General features: G+C 35.4%; 1 protein-coding gene across 6 annotated transcripts in view; it reads left to right on the top strand.

Annotated features, from left to right (window-relative positions):
• The window catches only part of ANKRD12 (ankyrin repeat domain 12), a 101,270-nt gene that overhangs the window by 52,514 nt on the left and 27,414 nt on the right, over positions 1–21,342 (top strand). For 5 of the 6 annotated variants that reach the window (XM_044934644.2, XM_025273622.3, XM_044934643.2 and 2 more), the window contains exons 4-8: positions 2,600–2,668; positions 6,505–6,651; positions 10,003–10,203; positions 11,401–11,543; positions 20,269–20,416. In XM_044934644.2, the coding sequence (XP_044790579.2) occupies positions 2,600–2,668; positions 6,505–6,651; positions 10,003–10,203; positions 11,401–11,543; positions 20,269–20,416 (708 nt within the window). The remainder of the gene's footprint in view (positions 1–2,599; positions 2,669–6,504; positions 6,652–10,002; positions 10,204–11,400; positions 11,544–20,268; positions 20,417–21,342) is intronic. The other variant, XM_044934645.2, reaches the window with a different exon arrangement.

The raw sequence follows: 21,342 nt of genomic DNA, 5'->3' as shown, positions 1-21,342 counted from the left end.
AATATTTAAAGTAGGCACCTTATAATACTGATATGGCTTCCCTGGTGGCTCACTGTTAGAGAATCTGCCTGCCAATGCAGGAGACATGAGTTTGATTCTTGGGTTGGGAAGACCCCTTGGAGAAGGAAATAGCAACCCACTCCAGTATTCTTGCCCGGGAAATCCCATGGACAGAGGATCCTGCCAGGCTACAGTCAGTGGGGCCACAAAAGAGTTGAACACGACTTAGCAACTAAACAACAACAAAATATTAATAACTGATAACTGCTGTTATCTTTAATAGTTGCTAATGTTTCTACTGAGTGAACTTTATTCCTACTCTATCCACCATAAAATCATACTAATTTTCTTTTCTAACCTAATGGCATTCATTGGATGCCATAACAGTTCTTTAACATAAAAGTACTGAACTTCACTGCTTGAGGCTACACATGAGTGTCTCTTCTTGGCCTCCAGCCTACATTTGAATTATTTTGTTATGAGTAATGCCGTAAGAGTGTCTTTCCAGACTGTGTTTTTGTTATACCCTGAATGTTTTCTTATTCATTCCAAAAGTAGGGTTATAGGTTAAAAGGATACAACGTTTCTGTGACATTTCTCTAAAATAATTATATGTAGTTACAAAGTCTTCCAGCAGTACATTTGTGTTCTTTAATCTCAAATAACATCAGGGGACTTGCTTTTTCTTTTTTTTTAGGTTTGCTAGATCTAATTATCTATAGTGATAAACCAGTAGTATTCATTTTAGTTTGCATGTGTAAGTAAAAAAAAAAAAAAAATACAACATTCTTTTTTAAAAAATGTTTATTTCTTCTTAATAAGCATTATCTGTTTGCTTATTGCATTTTTTCTAGTGGCATATGTAAGTAATGTGTGAATAAATGTGGAAGGAGAAGATGCAGAGAGGCACAGTATGCCCCATTCACCAAGGCCATGGTCGCAGTTGTAGAATGTGTTCACATGCTCTGAACTCAGTCTCTGCGAGCCAGCCATTAAGGCCTGCTTTCCTGAGGCTTTGATCCCACTGAAGGATCTACCCTATTTAATGACTCAACACAACTTTGAAGAGGACAGCTTTTTTAAAAAGAAAACAAATGTTGTTTTTCTGATAACTGTTAAAAGTAACAGATAAAATTAGTGTTTTGCTTAATAAGGATACTCATCTTTTAGTGATTTTCATGGAGATTGTCTATTATAGATTTATTTTTGTTCCTTCCCCCTGATAATTTTCTAGCTCCTTAATTAAATCTTTATAGAATACATATACAGATGCCCCAAATATGAGCATACTTATTTGAGTAAAAGCCGAAGGATATGTGGGGTCAGGATAGTACTTCCAAAGGAAGGTTTGGATAAACTATTAAACTGCTTCCTTATATTAATATAATTGAAAGCAAGTTTATTTTATCCACTGTTCTTTAATTGATCACAATAATATGATCTGCTTTCACTTATCCATTTAATTCAGTTTGTTGGTGCAACGTATTAGTTGCCACTTTGCTTTGCAACCTGTGGAGGCCTTTTTAAATTTTTGTTTATCTTGAAATGAAATGTCAAATATTCTTCATAGAATTCTAGTTGTTAACTTAATGGTTTTGTTAACAATTACAAAAAGCAAATGTAATTGTTTATTGAAAGGCTTGTGATTCAATCTGTTTACCCATTGGCTCTAGAATTGGTCTAAATGTTATTTTATTAATGATTTCCCTTTCAGTTGAGTGAGCTTTCTCATCACTAAACTTATAGGCTTATCTTTTTTTGCAAATATTATGTTTAGGAGTTATTTGTTCTCTAAATTCTTTTCCCCCAATATTTTTATTTTTTACTTATACCTAACTGAACTCATGAATAATGTCTATAGTAATCAGTCTGGAAAGAAAACTATGAGCCAATAAATTGATATTGTAAAGATTAGAATAATAATATTTTAAGTTATAGTAGCATTTGTTTGTAAGTAAAAATATTTGCTCTGGCCATACTGTCAAAAATCAGTTCTCCATATTCTTGTCTAATTTATTGAGGTGTTAGGCAGCATTCCATTTCTTAGCCAATAAATTTTGTTTTGCTTGAGCCTGCTTTCTTTCTAAGAGGTGGTCAGTGTAATAATTCATAGTATTTGAAATGTTTACAGTTTATAGAAATACTTGGTCTGGAATGATACTGTAGTCCAAAATGTTCTATTGTCTTCTGAGTAGTTTTGGCATTCATAGAACAAAAAGGATGATTGAAGTCTTTATTCAAGTTCTGTAAAGGCAAATTCTAAACAGAAAAGCAGTTACAGAGTACTGTCTCTTTTATCAATATTCAGAGATTGAAAAAATATTCTCAAGAAAGATTATATGTTTTAATAAGCAGCCTCAGTAATAATTGTTATTGCAACCTACTTAGTTGACTTTCTTAGCTTTAAGACCAAAGAAACTGAAATCTTAGGTATTAGCCAAACCTCTGTTTTAAATGTACTTTTGGCTTTACCTTAAAAATAATCTTTTGGAAAAACAGTGGTACATCATTGTGGTCTTTTGAAAAATGTTGGTTTGTTGAATTCTGCATTTCCCTTCGTATGCTTTTTTCTCTTCTCCTGTCTCTTCTCATTCTGTAGATTCAGACCCAGGACATACAAGTGAGAATTGGGGGGAGAGACTTATATCTTCTTACAGGACATGCTCAGGTAACTAGATTATCAGGGGTTCCTGTTAGCCAGTGGTTTCTGTCACATTTATAATTAATTCTTGTACTATAAATAACTTATTTTCAAACCAGCACATAGATGTCTGTGGTTGAATAAGTGACTATATGAGTGACATAAAATTTTCCAGCCTCATTTGAGAGCACCCATGTACCATGTCCAAGACATGTTCTGTGTGGATGCTGCAAGCAGGATCCTGCACAGCCACTCAGGCATGCAGCACAGCTGGGGGCCCATTCACGTAGAAGAGTATGAGAGGTGTACACCTTGGAGCTGTGCTGAGCAGTGACCCCTGTAGGAAGGTGCCCTGGTCCTCCATCTCTTAGCTGGACGCCCTTCACACGTTATACCACACACAGTGATTTTCATAGACAGTGTCATCTTACTCTTCAAGCATGCAGTGTTTTTTAAAACATATTAAAAATTTTTTCAGTTGACCTCTTTAGTCTGTTGACTTTTCTGCTGCCCCTGTTGAATTTAAAAATGGATTAAAACACCAAGTTTCCTGGAGAAATGCCATCAAAGAGTAAATGTATCCCCAGTATGTGAAAACTAAATTAGCTAGGTGTTTTGATTCTTTCTTTTTTTTTAACTTTTTAATTAGCTTATGTTCTTATCTCTTATTTTTAAATGTAAAATATTGTTTAGTCCCTCAGTGTCCAGTTTTTAGCATATGGCCTTTAACTGTAAAAACTAAAAATTTCTGTTGCCAGTATACTTTCTATTTATTTGATAAATTTGTTGAGTTGGTATACAGCAAAGTAATTTATTCTTAAAATTATCCTGAAAACTGTTAGTTGACCTGATAAGTCAGTAATACGTAGTTATCAAAATTTGGCAATGGCTTGTCTACAGTTAGCATTAAATTGAACAGATCTACACTTACTGTGGAGTTAGTGGTACTTTCCTAAAATGGGGCCCCTGAGTACCAAGGCACACCTAAAAGAGTGGTATGTGATGAAATTGCCTGTGGTCTGAGGGTCATGGCTGGAAATCAGAAGATATAAGCCCTCACCTGTCAGAAACTAGATATTGCAGAACCATCTGTATTTGAATTGTAGCTCCCACAGTTTCATTCCTTATACTGTGGCTGCTTTGTGGGAAAATGTCGTATTTCTGAGACACTGGTAGGCTTATGAACTAGTTCCCCAAGAAAAACATGTTTGTCTCTTCTCAGTATACTTAATTGAGATGTGACAATGTTGAGCTTTCTGTTTATTCTGATAAGACATGGGAAGAAAGCACTAATTTTCAGGATTATAAGACTGAGATATCTCTGTAATTCTAAAGGTCCTCTGAATCTTGAGGTAAATAATACTGGATTGTTGAAAAGGCTGTATCTGTTTTTCTTTAGTCTTAAGTGAACCACCTGGATTTTTCTTTAACAATCTCTTAAGGTGGTCTTCCCTGGTGGTCCAGTTGTTAAGAATCCATGCTTTCACAGAGTTTTATTGAATGGTTTCAACATGAAAAAGCACACTTAGGGACATACTAATCTAAGATTTATGATTTTTAAAAATGGTATAAAGTTATTGCTAATCTATCTTACAACAGCTACTGTTCACCTACCTTATTTTCCTATCTCATGTAAAGCATGAACTCAAGACAGATGGCTAAGGTAACTCAGAAAAAAAATAGTGTTCATATGAATGTTAGTAATGAGTTTTTGATTGAACATTTGGAATACATCCAATTTGTTTATTCTTTTCTTCTATAAACTGAGTATCACTTTAGAGTATATTCTTTTTTTAGGAGGTCATTGCAAGTATAGAGGAACATAATTGATTTTTTCTTTTTGATCTTAATCTTATTGAATTTACTTTTTAAAAATTTTTTGGAAAAAAAAAAAAAAAAATTTTTTTTTTTTGGCCCCTCCTTCATGGCACATGGGATCCTAGTCCCCTAACAGGGATCTAGCCTCCATCCCCTGCATTGGAAGTGCAGAGTCTTAACTACCGGACTGCCAGGGAAGTCCTCAAGCATATTCTTCTTAAAACATTGTGTTACTAAAATGCAGTTAAAACCAGAAATCAAGAGTTTGCAAATGAGAAAATAAAAGAAAATTTTTTTTCCAAAACTTTAAAAGTGTTTTAAGGATAGAGATGTATTTTTTATTTTGCTTCTTCTAATTACTAAACTGTACTTTTTTTTCTTAAAACAACATCTTTCTTTAAACTGTTATAAGTATTTTAAGTGAGAAGTACATTTATTATATTTAAAAATTTGGTATGCAGATCAACAACTATTAAAACAACAGTTGTGGTTCCTCATTAATTCTGAGAACCAAAGCATATAGAACATTATTAGGAAAAAGAATGTGTTTCAGGAAAAAATAGATTTCTCCAAAAGACCTATTTAGGGGTTTATAATAAATTTAGTAAGTTAGGTGTAACACTGCTAAAATGGGCTTTATACTAATTGGATCATTAATGAAATGAAAAGTAAGAAAATAATATATTAGAACTATTAATAAAGGCTGACTATAAAAATTTTGGAATTTTTTATTTCTGTTATGTAAAATTCTGCAAATATCAACAGAATGGACATTTTTGGAGCTATTGAGTTTTGGGTGATTTGTGGGCAGCAGAGAGTAATGCAGGCCCTTTGATTTTTCCAGGCCTTTAGGATTCCAGTTTGTCCTGATTAACTTAAAGTGGCATACTACAGGATTGTATGCCTCAAATAATAATACAGTAATATATAAATAGTATCAAACTTTTATTCGTTTCTTGAAAGTTACTAGATCAATAAATGCTTATCTCCTGGAGTAGTCTAACTGCTGGCCACATCTACCTGAGAAAAACGACAGTATTGACTACTAAGCCTTGTCTTCTTGCACTCATTTTGCTATTTTACATTTGTTTACAATTTTTATTAATTTATTTATAGTTTTGTAGCTCTTCTCTACACTGCAAACCTGGATCAGTAAATCCCAGATATTGATACAGGATTTTCCAGGAAATAGATGCCTAGACAGTTAACAGGCAGCTCATCTCACAGGGCCACTTGAATTAATTCCCAGAAATGTCCTTAAGGAAGGAGTAACAGGCATCTATGTTTCTTTGACCTATGGAATCCAGTTCCATCTGAATTTTCTGGCTCATAACCAGGAATATTGGCTCCATTGCCAGAGATTTGCCAAATAGCTAAATCTGAGAACTGGCTTTATGGTGGATCAAATCTCTTTGAAAAATTTTTAGACATTTTTGAATCTTTGCAGGATCTCTATTAATTCCCCTGGCCCCTTGCCACACACATATAGAATCTTTAATTTTGCTCAGTTTCAGCTTTGATTAATAGTCTTCCATGTTCAACTATCCTGTAACTACAATAGAGTGATTTGGTGTTATTTTTCAGTAATTACTCTGTGTGATGTGCTTTGTCTTAAACAGCTCCTTAGAAGATGTATAAATTATTAGTGGAATTAGGGAGATAATGTGAAGGAATATTACTATACAGGCTTAGGAATAATTGAATAAGATTAGAGTGAATGAAGGAGTTTCAGAGATGTAAAACTAAGGAATGTTTGAAGTGTTATTTAATAGAATCGATCATTAAAATACAGATCTTACTAGGACTAAATTTCCAAATGTTAATTTTCTGAAAATTATACAATTAAGATGTTTTTTCAAAGCATTCAGGGAGAAAATTGCTTATATAATAAAACTGTAGTGCTCTTTTGTCTGCCTATTGCAAGTTTCTCTGTTACTCTTGTTTCTCATAAACATGTATCATCTATTTTTAAAAAGTCTCCTTATGCTTTACTTTTGTGTGCTTAAATTTGTTTCAGATTCTTACATATTTATTAATAATTCCAGAGAAAGAAGGTCCAGAAAAGAAGAAAACAAAAAAGGAAGCTGGAAATAAGAAGTCCACTCCAGTTAGCATTCTCTTTGGTTACCCACTCTCAGAGCGAAAGCAGATGGCACTTCTTATGCAGATGACAGCACGGGACAACAGTCCAGGTGACACTCACCATCATTGAGTACCTGTGTGTTTGTGGTTTTCTTCACATTGTAGCTTTGTCTTGACAGTTATATTTAACTACTTTAAATGTTTGTCCTTTCTTGGATTTAATCAGTTTCTTATAAATTTATAATCTTAACATGTGTTTGTGTGACAGTTGTTTATTGTCTGTCTCATCTGCTAGATGAAAAGCTATACAGGAGCAGGGATCTTGGCTCTTGGCAGACATTCAGTAATGTTTGTCAACTAAAATGAGTACAGTTGACCTTTGAACAACACAGGTTTGAATTGAGTGGGTCCACATACACATGGATTTTTTTTAGTGGTAAATACTATACTGCTGCATAATCCATGGTTGATTGAATTTGAAGATACAGAATTCTGGATTTGGAGGGCCAACTGTAAGTTGCACAGGATTTTCAAATGTGAGGAGGGTGGGTACCCCTGATCCCTGAGTTGTTCAAGGGTCAACTGTAGTTTAGAATTGGATCAGTCCACATGAGAAATCTGTTGCAGAACTGTGTGTGCTTTTACCTTACTGCAGAAATTTTTACTTCAGTTTCTGTAAAGCTGCTTCTAGGTTTATAGTTTACTTTTATAGTTATACTTTACTTTTATAGTTAGCACTCTATTGTAAGCTGGTAATCTTATCACATGCTTTTAGAAGAACGAGTATAATTCATGTTTTATTGTTTAAGATCTGCTAAAATTTATTTTGGGCTTCCGTGTTGGCTCAACAATAAAGAATCTGCCTGCAATGCAGGAGACACAGGTTCGATCCCTGGTCTGGGAATATCTCCTGAAGAACGGGATGGCTACCCACTCCATTTTTCTTACCTGGGAAATCCCATGGGTAGAGGAGCCTGGCATGCTGCACTTCACAGGGTTGCAAAGAGTCGGACACAACTTGATGACTGAACAACAGCAACAACAAAATTTATTTTCAAAAGAAAAAATATCTGCAGTGTATTATGTAAATTTATTTCATGTTTCATTTCACGTTTCCATTTAAGATATTGTGCTTCTTGTGTGTGTGTGTGTGTGTGTGTTTATTCAAGTATCAATAGTTTGCCCTCCAGAAATGATTAAAGATGGTTTACCGGCAGGATAAAGACAAAGAAGGAACAAACAACCAACTTGCTCATTTATTAAAAGAGTTTGTTTAAAAGGTAGATAAGGTCCAGACCGCTGGGCTGGGATAGTTACTACATTGAGCAGTGAACTTGGTTATACATTCTGGTAGCTAAAAACAAGAGTTTTAAGTTGTATAAAGTTCTCATTGAGCAATGCAAGAAGAAAGTAAATCTCTTTGGAGAAATCTTTTTCTTTTGGAAAGAAAAGTTCCAAAAATTTGGAAGAAAAATTCTTTTCTTTAGGGCACCTTTGTATAACACTTGGGATAACATGACAGACAGACCCTGTTGAAATGCATTGACAAGAACACAATTTTTCTAGTGAACTTTTCCAGTGTTGGCTCTTTGTTATTAAAAAATGGGACAACTTGGTAAAATTCTTGGAGTTTCTATAGATCATAGTTTCCATTAAAACGTAAGTGTATCTATATCTTTCACTAACAAGAGTGTGTTAGAACTTTCTGTTTAAAGTGGGGCATGTTGTTTTGGTTATTCTTCCACCTGTCCACCCACAACTTGGGGAGACTGGCCAAATCAAAGTTATTTACAGTGTTAAACTTCAAATGTTTCTGAACATTTGAAAAGTGTTAATAACTTTGACTCAGATTTAATAGCTAGATGAGAAAAAAAAGTGTTATTTAATACTATGAACCTCTATCGTTAGAGTAAACTAAAGAATTAATGCAGTAAGGCAAGAAGCTAAAAATCTTTCCTCATTTCCAATAACCTCTCCCGTTGAGCTGCAAGCCCTATTCATAATTTCTTCTCAGTTTTTTAGATATAAACATGTAAATATATCTTTTATTGCTGTTTGTTTTTAAATATAAATAAGATTAATACTGTAATACTGTTCTGCACTTTGTTCTTTTCATTTAAGGGTATATTGGTCCTCCTTATTAATACATGTATAGAGGGGAAAGCTTTTGAAGTATCAACCTGTTTGCCAGCTGATAGATGCGGTTGTTAAGGTTCATAGTCTTATTAATTATATAACTTACTTCCCATGTTTATTCTGATTGCCATTATGGGTAGTACTACTGTTATTTTGTCTGTGTTATATTATTTTGGTATGGCTGAGAAAATTTTGTATGAGTTAATTCCTTGCAAGTTGTTTGAATTTAAAAATGCCTTTTTAAGTTCAATCACTAATTTCCTAAATAAATAATTTGACTATAAATATTATAATAATCATGTATTCACTCAACAAATGTTGTGTAAGTACACTGTGTAACAGGAAGTCTTCTAAGCAGTCGAGATACAGTGATGAGTTAGACAAGATTCATGTACTTCTGGAGTGTACGTTATAGAAATTCATAGATAAGAAACTGTTACTAACTCAATGTACTTTAAAAATCAAAAGGTAAACTTTAAACTGTTTTCTTACTGAGAGAAGAGGGATAATACTTAAACATTCCCATCGTGGCAATTTGCAAGGAAGTCATTATATGATGCTGGAAAATTATTTTCTGTAGACTTTTTTTCCCCTTAGAGCTGTTGTTTCTTTTAAATAGTTGTAAATTTTCAGAATTATTAACACTGTACATATGTCTCGAATCCTTAATTGATTAAGAAACTATTTTTCGTTTTGTTTTTTTCTTAGTTCTGAAGTGGGGAGGAGAGGACTTTAAATGTCATGCAGTTTAACTTTCTTGTTTTTGAGAGAGAAACTGGAACAAATACCAAAAGATAGAAATCAAAGCAAAGCACTTTTTTTCCCTCCTTCATCAGCCCATTTTTAAAGGCCTTTTTCTAGACTGTTCTTACTTCTTATGGATCATAAGCTTCATTTCATGCTAAAATCATCTATGACTTTAATTTGTACCTAATGTTGAAATACATACTTTGAGTCCAGTACTTTGAGTAAGAGGTGTAAACTCTAGCCTTCGATGTCATTTCATCTAGGTCTTGAAATAATATCATAACATGCCATGAAAAATGGTTTTTTTGCAGTTTATCAAATTATTCATTGAGCAAGTACTTTCAGGGTAGAGTTGACAGAGTGAAACATTTTTTTCTTAGTTGGCACATGCAGTATTTGATAACCCTAAAGGAAGATCTACTCTGAGTCATTATCAGATTATCCAAGTCAAGTGTCAGATTGTTTGGGTAAGAAGGTACTCCCTCAATCCAAGAAATTAGCACATTACCTGTAAAAACCTTTACATGAATATTACAAAATATTTAGTCTAGAACTTTAAATTTTTCTCTTTCTTACAGATTCCACACCAAATCATCCATCGCAAACACCACCAGCCCAAAAGAAAACTCCCAGTTCCTCATCTCGACAAAAAGATAAAGTTAATAAAAGAAATGAACGTGGTGAAACTCCTTTACACATGGCAGCTATTCGAGGAGATGTAAAACAAGTCAAAGAACTAATAAGTTTAGGGGCAAATGTGAATGTGAAAGATTTTGCAGGTAAGACTTGTAATTAAAGACATACTCAGGAACTAAAATTTTGAAATTATCACCTAAACAGACTCTGATTACAATTTAATCGACATTCTTTGTTCCTCTTTCTGAAATAAAAGTGTTCTAAAAGTATACTTTAATGTAAAACTATTTTGGAGTTTGTACATGAAACCCTGATCTCTACCACAATTCCACGTCAGTAATCACTCAAATTCTTAAATATTAAGCTTCTGTATTATCTGGCATATTACCATATAATTTTTTATCTAATTTAGGATAAAATTTTTATCTGTTTTTTTGAAAATCAGGCAAATAACCCTCCAAAAGAAAGATCCTTGATCCATTTACACTCCCATCAAGAGTATATGGAAGAAAGAAAAAAAAAAAGTATATGAGAGAGCCCTGGGTAGGGGAAAGAGATAAATTAGTAGGAATTTGGGATTATCAGTACTCTTGCCTGGAGAAGCCCACTGATGCAGGAGCCTGGTGGGCCACAGTCGATGGGGTTGCAAAGAGTCGGACACGACTGAGCAACTTCACTTTCACTTTTGGGATTAACATATACACACTACTGTATATAAAATATTAATAGATAAGCAAGAATCTGCTGTATACAGGGAACTCTGTTTACTATCTTGTATTATTGCAAGACCCTAACAAGCTTATTTTGCCCTTTTATACTCATATATAATCAGTTGATTATTATAAATTATAGCAAGTTTATATTCATTGGGTAAGCTTAAATGTTAGTTTAATACTTTTGTCAAATAATTTAGCTCCATGGGAAATAATGGGGCTTCCCTGGTGGCTCAGAGAGTAAAGCGTCTGCCTGCAATGTGGGAGACCTGGTTTTGATCCCTGGGTCAGGAAGCTCCCCTGGAGAAGGAAATGGCAACCCACTCCAGTATTCTTGCCTGGAGAACCCCACGGAAGGAGGAGCCTGATAGGCTACAGTCCACGAGGTCGCAAAGAGTTGGACACGACTGAATGACTTCACTTTCATGGGAAATAATATTATTGTGGATGAACCTTCTGTAAAATTAGTGGTTTTCCTAGGTACTTATTTTCAGTAGCTTGTTCATCATTCCTTTTTCCTTGTATTGTGTACATTTAGAATTACTGTATCGCACATGGGTATATTAAAAGCATATGTGTTGAATTAGTAGAAGTGAACCATATGTTCAATTAATATTGTAACTTTAGGTTGGACACCACTGCATGAAGCTTGCAACGTGGGATATTATGATGTTGCTAAGATACTGATAGCAGCTGGAGCAGATGTTAACACACAAGGATTAGATGATGACACTCCACTCCATGATTCCGCTAGTAGTGGGCACAGAGATGTGAGTATGACAGGAGGAGCAGTAATACACATCTTCAAAAGATACATTTAACCCAGAGTAATTTAACTCACTTCTTAGTTGTATAATCTGGTGTCATATTTCATTCGTTGCCTGACCAGCTCATTTGTGTTTTATTTTCCCATTTTCTACCTTCTAATTGCTAATTCCTATTATGAGTTTAGCATTATCTTTTCATAAAATCTATTTAATTTGATAACTAAGCAACTTGGCAAAATTTTTATTTGAAGGGCCGTTCTACTGTCGGATAATTAGATGTAGAGATTAAAGCATATTTTACTTATAAAAATTTTACACTGTCATACCTTTTTTAAGACATTAATATTTAATGATTCCTTTGTATATAACAACTATTCTTGAATTTTAGCTGACATTATTTACTTAAAGATATTCAGATGCTTATGTATATAACAAGACGATTTAATCAAACACGATTATATATGCTTGAAAATTTAATAGCATCTTTAAATACCATGTTTGATTTGTTTTGATGCAATATTATGACCCATGCTGGGTTTTAAATTCCATTTGCATTTTCAATCTCTGGCAAAGTCTCTACCCCATCTTTGTTGTAATGAAGCTTCTGTTTTAAGCATGTTTAATGCTTAGTTCCCGGAGAAGGCAATGGCACCCCACTCCAGTACTCTTGCCTGGAGAATCCCAGGGACGGGGGAGCCTGGTGGGCTGCTGTCTGTGGGGTTGCACAGAGTCGGACGCAACTGAAGTGACTTAGCAGCAGCAGCAGCAGCAATGCTTAGTTCCATTACTGTAACCTGCTTAAAGCTGAAGCAGATCAACCTAGGCCACTGTTAGCCGTGTCTAAAGCAAAGGATTCTGTTCATCAAAGAGGTAGTTTCTGTTTTTCACTTAATTTTGACTTTTATTGACATACTTGTGCATAGTTTAGAAAGTTGAAAAGTATTGCTTAGCTCAGAAAAATACCTAAATTCTCCCTTGTGTCCCTCCACCCTTCCCAGTACCATTAGCCAAAAGCAGCTGTTGTGTTTCTTCTCTTCATTTCTAACAAGGTGTAAGCTATTTTGCCTTATTAAATTTTAGTCTCTAGTTACTGACTCCTGCAAAGGATTTTAATATATATTGCTGCTCTGAGACTCACAGAGTGTACTCTAATTTTATTTTGCCTTGGATTTTATTTATTACCTTGGTTACTACTCAGCCTTGTTCTAATTTTTCTTATTTAGTTCTCTGTGTAAATGTATATTTTGTATTTCCTTACTCTGTCTTTCATAACTCTAAAATGCCCTGAATAAGGTCAGACACATCCATCAGTTCATTGTTTTTGAGAGTATCTTTGTATACAAAATATCTTGTATCCTGCTTCAGTAGCTGCCCTAGATCTGTGGCACAGATGCTGTCCAAGGATTTCTCTTTGCCGTGAATTTCATGTGGGATTCTCAGTCTCTGTGAGATTTCCAGTCTCTGGCTGGAGTGGTTGTGAATTTGTGAACTACATTGCATTAACTTCTCACTGCAATATTTGTGTGTTTTCACTTGGAGATAAATGTTGTAAATGATTCATATGTATTAATCACTTTAATCATCACAGTAAATGAACATCCTTTGGTGTCTGTTGTGGAAACTGTATGACCCACTACATTCCAGTACCCTTAGCTTCTCCCGGAGTTTGGCGAAACAAAGACACATGAGGTCACATTGGTCTGAGACACTCCTAAGTTTATTAAACTGATAAGAGTCCAAGTTAAGGGACTAAATAAGATAAATACCAATGTCGTCTTAAGAGAAAGTGAGGTAATGATATATTAAGCTGGAAGAGCTGTTCAATACACTGTCTCTACTCTCTGATGAAGAACACAGGACATGCTTTCTAACACCCTAGCTCAAATTTTGGTGTCATCTCATACCTTTCTGCTAGAAAAATCCCCCTTAGTTTTTTCATTAGCAGCAAACATTCTCAGCCTTATTTTCTTTTTTGACACAATAAAAATGTCAGGGTCATGCTGCCTGCCTTTTAAAAGCCGCTTTAGTTGAGAAAAAAATGAAATTTGTGAAGATAGATACAAATTCAGTTCTGGTCTGGCCGGTTTGCCAAATGTGTGGTCTCAAGTTACTTTTTTCCTCTCAACTTCCTTTTTCTCATCCATAATAAATAATATCTATTTAAAGGGGATATTTTGAAGGAAAAAAAGACACTGAGCATATAAACCTACCTTGAAATCTAAAATGTTACAGAAATTTCAGAGGTCAGAAATTAAAAGGCTACTATTGCTATTTTTCAAATACACTCAAATATTTTAGAAACTAAAATTCAGAAACTAAAAGTGCCATTTTCTCATTTAAATCTTTCTAAAAGACTTTTTCATAATTCTCAAGTTCAAATTTTGAAGAAAAATAATAATGTTATTTTTCCTAAACTGATCCTTACTGTTGTTCCAGTCTCATACATACCTATGGGATAGCACTTAACTATATTATTTTTCACTTGTGTGCTTGTCTGTTTTCTGCATTGAATATTGAGTCTCATACATATATAATTTATATTCTGGGTGTGCTGTGTTAAATACTGTATTCCCTTTTTTAAAAAAAGGATTATTGATAGTTTTTCAAACATGAATAGTTTTTCTTCAAATGTTGCATAAAAAGATCTCTTGATTGCTAAATGTAATGTTAAAGAATTATGCCTAAAAAAAAAAAAAAAAGAATTATGCCTTATGAGTAAGACATGTTTCTATGAATACAAGTTTCTAAATATGCACATTGCTGCAAAATATTTCCAGAAGCTGACCTTTGAGCTGATGTACTTACAAGGATTCAAACACTATTTCCAGTCTCCTTCCAGAGGGAGACTGGCATGCTGTTTTCAAGAGACCTTTGCTTTTCCTCCTACCAACATGCCTAGGATAGTAGGAGTCATAATTCAGAGCTGTTGAGGGCTATTTTCTCCTTATTCTTTACTTGTCCCCAAAGAGGAGGAGGGAAATGAGAGCCACCAAAAGCTCATTTGTGTTTATCTGTACCATATGATTCTCCAGCAAAGAATTAGATTTCTTCCAGTGATACTCATGATGACTACAACCATCCATAAGACATTTCTAAGGTGAAAAAAAAAACAGAAAGATAGCAGTTCTGTCCTAAATTATTTAGATTAAGAGAAGATTACTTTTCTTAACATAGCTTCAGTTCAGTCGCTCAGTCGTGTCCGACTCTTTGCGACCCCATGAATTGCAGCACACCAGGCTTCCCTATCCATCACCAACTCCCCAAGTTCACTCAGACTCACATCCATCGAGTCAGTGATGCCGTCCAGCCATCTCATCCTCTGTCGTCCCCTTCTCCTCTTGCCCCCAATCCCTCCCAGCATCAGATCTTTTCCAATGAGTCAACTCTTTGCATGAGGTGGCCAAAGTACTGGAGTTTCAGCTTTAGCATCATTCCTTCCAAAGAAATCCCAGGGCTGATCTCCTTCAGAATGGACTGGTTGGATCTCCTTGCAGTCCAAGGGACTCTCAAGAGTCTTTTCCAGCACCACAGTTCAAAAGCATCAATTCTTTGGCGCTCAGCCTTCTTCACGGTCCAACTCTCACATCCATACATGACCACAGGAAAAACCATAGCCTTGACTAGACGAACCTTTGTTGGCAAAGTAATGTCTCTGCTTTTGAATATGCTATCTAGGTTGGTCATAACTTTCCTTCCAAAGAGTAAGCGTCTTTTAATTTCATGGCTGCAGTCACCATCTGCAGTGATTTTGGAGCCCCCAAAAATAAAGTCTGCCACTGTTTCCCCATCTATTTCCCATGAAGTGATGGGTAAGAATCTAATCTTTGGCCTACCTTTTTCAAGTGTATAGTACTTCATAATATATGTTATAATAGCCCTATTCCTGGTTCTGTTTTAGATACTACCTACCATTATTTTCTTCTTGTCTCAACATTTTTACCTACTTCTAATATGCTGCCTGCTATTTTAAGCAACTTTGTTACTTTAAATTCTTTTTAGAATAAGTAATTTTTTGCATGTGAGGATGATCTGTAAAGTATTGATTATTTAGATTAGGGTTTTTGTAGTGTGCTTGATGAACTAATTTTCCCATCATAGGAATAAATATTTTAAAAATTATTTCCTAATAGGTATAGAAAGCATTCAGCAATATCAAGATCTTCTGTTTTCTCAAACTAGGACTCTAGCCTAAGGAAATAAGGCTAGAAATGTGCTGGGGAAATATTTCAATTTGTGAAGATGTTCACTATACCAATATTTATAATAACTAAAGGTTTTTGCCTTCAGTTACCTTCTCAAACCTCTCAAATGATAGTAAGGTGAGATTTTAAAGAACATGGACCCACAAGGACAAAGAACAGACAAAACAGGAAACCAGTATTTAAGGAGATAGAAATTTGAGGACTGAGTGGTGACTACATAAAACAGGGTTTGGCAATCTTTCTGTAGAGAGCCAGATAGTAAATACCTCCTCCCTTCTTCCTCTTGCTCTTTTTCCTGTGTCTTCCTCTATATTCCTTTATCAATTTTTTAAAGTATTTTATAAGAATATAATTATTCTTAATCAGCAGGCCAGATTGGGCCTACAGACCAAATTTACCAGCTCCTCCTGATTTAAAAAAAAATCCAAAAAAATTGAAGCCAAAGCCATTTCAGCACAAAATCCCAGAAAAACTAAAGCTCAGCAATTGATGGCTGGGTTCACCTGGAAATGCCTGTTGAATAAGAAAACAAGAGGATTGAATCAAACTGTTTTTGACCCTCATAGCCCTTCTTAACTGTTCACAGCCAGATGACTACACATCTCCCGGCAGATTTGATTGAAGGTTTATTTTCTAACAAGTATAAACTGTACTGTCTGGACTGACATACCACAAGAATAGTTGGAAGTAAGGATTAAATGTCAGCTTATTAACGTTAAGACCTCAGTCAGGCAGAATGATGACAGTAAGGCATGAATTGAGAGATTTCCCCATAGAAAAGTGAGCTAGCCAAGAGGGGCTCTGATGAAGTGGCCCAGTCATATCACATTAGCACAAAGTCCATCTATCAGCAAGTCCTACCTAGGCCTAGAAAACTTAGAGTAAGCCTTTTAGTTTCTTAGCCACTGATCACCTGACCTTTGAGAAAGGACTCTGATATGGACGGTAAAGACCAGAACAGGCAAATAGAAAAGTAGGAACTTGGAGGACATAGACCAAGAGAAACTTCAAAAAAAAAAAAAAATCTCATTACCTTCCCCAAAGAGAAGAGTTTCTTGTAGCCATGAAACAAAAACTGAAGGCTTGCTAAATAAGGAAAATTAGCAAATTACAAAAAAATTTTAAAAAGCTCTTAGAAGTTAATAAAATCATAACAGGATGAAAAATACAGTATTGAAGGTTAAAGATAAAGTTGAGAAAACCTCCCAGAAACCAGGAAACAGACAAAGATGGAGGAGGGGAAATGAGAAAAAAGATTAATTCAGGAGATCCAGTGTCTTAAAGGGTTCTTAGAAGACAGAACAGTGAAAACACAGGACTTTATCAGATATAAAAGCAGGAATTTTCTCAGAACTGAAAGAACAGGTGTCTTCAGATTGAAAGGGTAATTGAATGCTCAGCATGAATGTTAAAAAGACCGAGATCAAAATTCATTATCCTGGGATTTCAGAACCATAGGGGCAAAGGACGTCTTCCAGCTTACAGAGAGAAAAAGCAAGTTCCATGTAAAGTAAAAAATCAGAATGGTGTCAGACTTTTCAGTAACAGCACTAGAAGCTAAAAGGTGATGCTCATGCCTTTGAAATTGGAGGGAAAACTATTCTATGTCCAAAGTAAGTATTACTCAAGTGAGGATAGAGTAAAGGTATTTTCTGACATGTACAAAAAAACTCTCAAATTATTTAACCATTTCTCAAGAATCTCCTGGAGGTAGTGTTTCAACAAAATGAGGGCATAAACCAACAAAGAAGATACGATCTAAAGAATTCAACACAAAACTGAGGAAAGGGTGTTTCTAGGATGATAGGATGAAGGAAGATGACAGATGAGAAGCAAATTTAGACAGCAGCCAGTCCATTTTAAAATAAGTGAGAAAGCTTGGAGAAGGACTTTAACAGAAATAGTGGTTGTGTGTGAAACTGAAGGGATCTGTGCTTGTAGCTGAATGGGGGATGAGTTAAAGATAAGTATGTAGAACACTGAGCAAATGAAGAATGAAGATAGTTAACTCTGGGATAAAATGACTTGTGTAAGAATGAAAATTTAGTCATGGTATGCTACTTGGTTCAATATTTATATTAGTCATAATACACACACACAAAATAATATGACTGTTTTGGAAAGTTAGGAGGAGGGGGAATGGTTATGTATAGGAGTACAGGGGTGCAGTTGGTAAACGAGAGCTGAGTCCCTGTCTTCCATTGTAAGACAGTAGACAACACCTAAAACTGAAAAATACGGAAGCAGCGTGCTAGGTGTGATATTTAAGCATTCGAAGATAAATATCAGGGACAATTGTTTTTCACTAGCACCCTTGAAAAGCTATTTGATCTTACTAAAAAATGCAATTTGATGAAAATTAATAAATAGGAAAATTGAACATTAACAGTTGATCATGGAGAAGGAAGTGGCAACCCACTTCAGTGTTCTTGCCTGGAGAATCCCAGGGACGGGGGAGCCTGGTGGGCTGCCGTCTCTGGGGTCGCACAGAGTCGGACACGACTGAAGCGACTTAGCAGCAGCAGCAGCAATTGATCATGAGTTATTTGTTTTCTTTTTGTGTTCTTACATTTCAAATGTTCTGTTTTGATGCTTTATTCTTCCATAGCCTAGAAACAATTTTTCATTTTTATTTCACTGTGAATCATTGTTACTCTTAAATACTTTCATTTGTTAGAAATTCCTGATTTGTAGCATCTTGTTTAATGTTGTTTTTTTGAAAAAGATGTGCTATACCAGAAAACATCATAGTTGTGTATTGAGAATACAAAAACGAACAAAGATTTCACATAAAGTTTATGGTCTAGGATAAGGGCAGAAATGTGTTAATAAATTATAGTACAGATTTACCTATGACAGAACACACTCATGTCACTGGAAATAAAAGCTCAAAGCAAGAGATGTCATGGAAGCAGAATTAATAATACTTCCCACCTGTCTGATGAGGAATATGAGTGAAAAGGACTTCGCTGGTGGCGCTAGTGGTAAAGAATCCTCCTACCAATGCAGGAGATGCAGGTTCGATCCCTTGGTCAGAAAGATCCCCTGGAGAAGGGACTAGCAACCCACTCCAGGATTCTTGCCTGAATAATCCTGTGGACAGAGGAACCTGGTGGGCTACAGTCTATGGGATCACAAAAGTGAAGGACACAAATTAGTGACTAAACAGCAACAATGAATGAAAAACAAAAATCAGTGATGGCTCCCATTGTTCTGGCTTCAGTGACTGGGTATATTTTGGTGCTAGTCACTAAGAATAGAAAAGATAAAGGATAAGGGTGCAAGTTTAATGAACTCTGGGACCAATTGGTTTCAATGTTTGTATTAACATATATCGAAAGAACACTTGGATATTTGGTTCTGAAGCTGAAGAAGAGGGCTAAGAAAGAATGAGCATGAGAATGAAAATGGATGGATGGATTGCATAATTGTCATCTCATTCAGAGTGGGTGGTGAGCCCTCCAGGGAGATGATGTAGAACAGAGCGTGAATCAAGGACAGAGCCCTGGGGAAATCACCTGTGGCTTAGATATTCACAGATACTAGAAGACTCATTTCACTGGACTGATGGCAACATAATTGTAGGTGGAAGGGTGAAGGGCCAGTAAGAAAGAAGTAGTCTAAGGCTGCAAGGGTAAACACTGTCCAGGAGCTTGACTGTTAAGGAAAGAAGAGAGGTTTAGGTGGAGGAGAAGAGTATAGGCTTAAACAGTTTCTTTTTCTTTAAGTCTGTTTCTTTATTCCCATTATTGTTTTAAGGCAAAAGAGAAATGAACTAGAAAGATTGGTTTCTAGAAATAAGTCAATCAAAAAAGAGGTTTTAATATAGAAAAGAAGTGGAATAGGAAGAAAGAAAGAAACCAAAAAAATGAAATGACTAGCCAGGCACATCTTGGTTTGTGGAGCCCAAAGCTTACGTAATTTGTGGGGACGAGGTTCTTTAAGAAATGAATAAAAAGATACAGGGCCATGTAAGGGGATCATGAAAATCAGAGACATTGCATTTTAAGCTTCATTAATTTTAAGTAATCTCATATCAGTTAGTGATAGTTTACATCCCAGGGAGATGGAGAAAAGAAGATTATTAAAGAGCCTTGGTGTAGGGCTAGTTGCCTTAAACAGGGGAAATACTTCTTTTGAGATTTCCTGTAGCCTGTACATTGCAAGAGGCCAGGGAGCTTGTTACTCTTGTTCATTGATTTATCTGGAGAACTTGATGTAGTCCTTGTTAAAGGTACTCAGTAAATATTTGTCAAATGTTTGATGAAACAGGAAGAAAAATCATGAGATTCAGTGCTAAGATAGCCCAACCTCAATCTTAAGGAGCAACTTTTCTTGGTAGTAGATGCAGTCAGAAGGGGGATGGCAGTGAAAATGGAACTTGAGAGTAATTATGATTTAGAATAGATCCTGGGGAAGGAGGCGGAGTAGACGGAGCAGGAGGAGACTGTGCGTATAATCGGGAGAGTGGTTGAAATAATGCAGTCAACAAAAGGACTGAGTCTTCCTACTGTTCAATGTTGCAGATTGTGAAACTGCTGCTTCGTCATGGTGGAAACCCTTTTCAAGCTAATAAACATGGGGAGCGTCCAGTAGATGTGGCAGAAACAGAGGAGCTGGAGTTGTTGCTGAAAAGAGAGGTGCCTTTGTCTGATGATGATGAGAGTTACACAGGTTTGTTCCACATGGTCTCTGTTCACCTGTTTACATGATATTTTAGTAGAATGTCATACTTCTGCTTTGTAACACCTAGCACTCTAGCTGTTCAGAATGGTGAGTTCGGTAACCTCAGTTGAGGTCCTGTCTCCACATCCTCCGTGTAAATGGGGTCCTGATGCTCTTGCCCTATTTCTGTGATTTCTTTTCCCCACAAATTGCTGATGTCAGATTCAAGCCTGCTGCAGACTCTCTCCCCGTTAATAGTTACCAGCACTGCTGCACACTGCCACTATTAGCTGTACCTCGTCTGAATTCTTTTAATCCTTTTATCAGTTAGAGCACTACTCACCAGACCCTTCCCTGGCATTGATGAGTCACCTTTGCATTTTTATTTTTGTGTTTAGGTGGTTGAATTCTGGTCATTGTTGTAAAATTGCGGCACAATTTTACAATCACAGTTTTAAAAAAGGGAAGATCCAAGAAGAGTATTTCAGAAAACTTTTGGCATACTCAGAGTTTTTTTAAAAACCGATAAGTAAAAAACATACCTGCTCCAGGACTGGTTTCTGTCGTGGAGGGGGGAAATAGTTATAAAAGATATTATTAGATCATTTAGCAAGGAATATGGACAGTAGATTAGTGTTGTTTCAGTGTAAATTCACGAAGTTGGCAATTATGCTGTAACAAATAATATCTTTATGTCTTGCAAAAATGCCCTCTGAAGTATACAGGGTAAAGAGCCATTATATATGTAATTTACCCTCATATAGTTAAGGAAGAAAATGTATTTATACACGTATGTTATATATAGAAAGAAAGTATAATGCAAGAAGAGTAAAGTTAACAATAGGAAAACCTAGGTAAAGGATTTATAGTATTTATTATTTTTTATTTTCTAACTTTTTGTGAGTTGAAATTATTTCCAAATTAAAACTAAAATA

This window comes from Bubalus bubalis, chromosome 22 (genome assembly GCF_019923935.1).
Source record: "Bubalus bubalis isolate 160015118507 breed Murrah chromosome 22, NDDB_SH_1, whole genome shotgun sequence".
In the NCBI taxonomy this organism is placed as follows: domain Eukaryota; kingdom Metazoa; phylum Chordata; class Mammalia; order Artiodactyla; family Bovidae; genus Bubalus; species Bubalus bubalis.
This window is presented reverse-complemented; position numbering and strand designations above follow the sequence as displayed.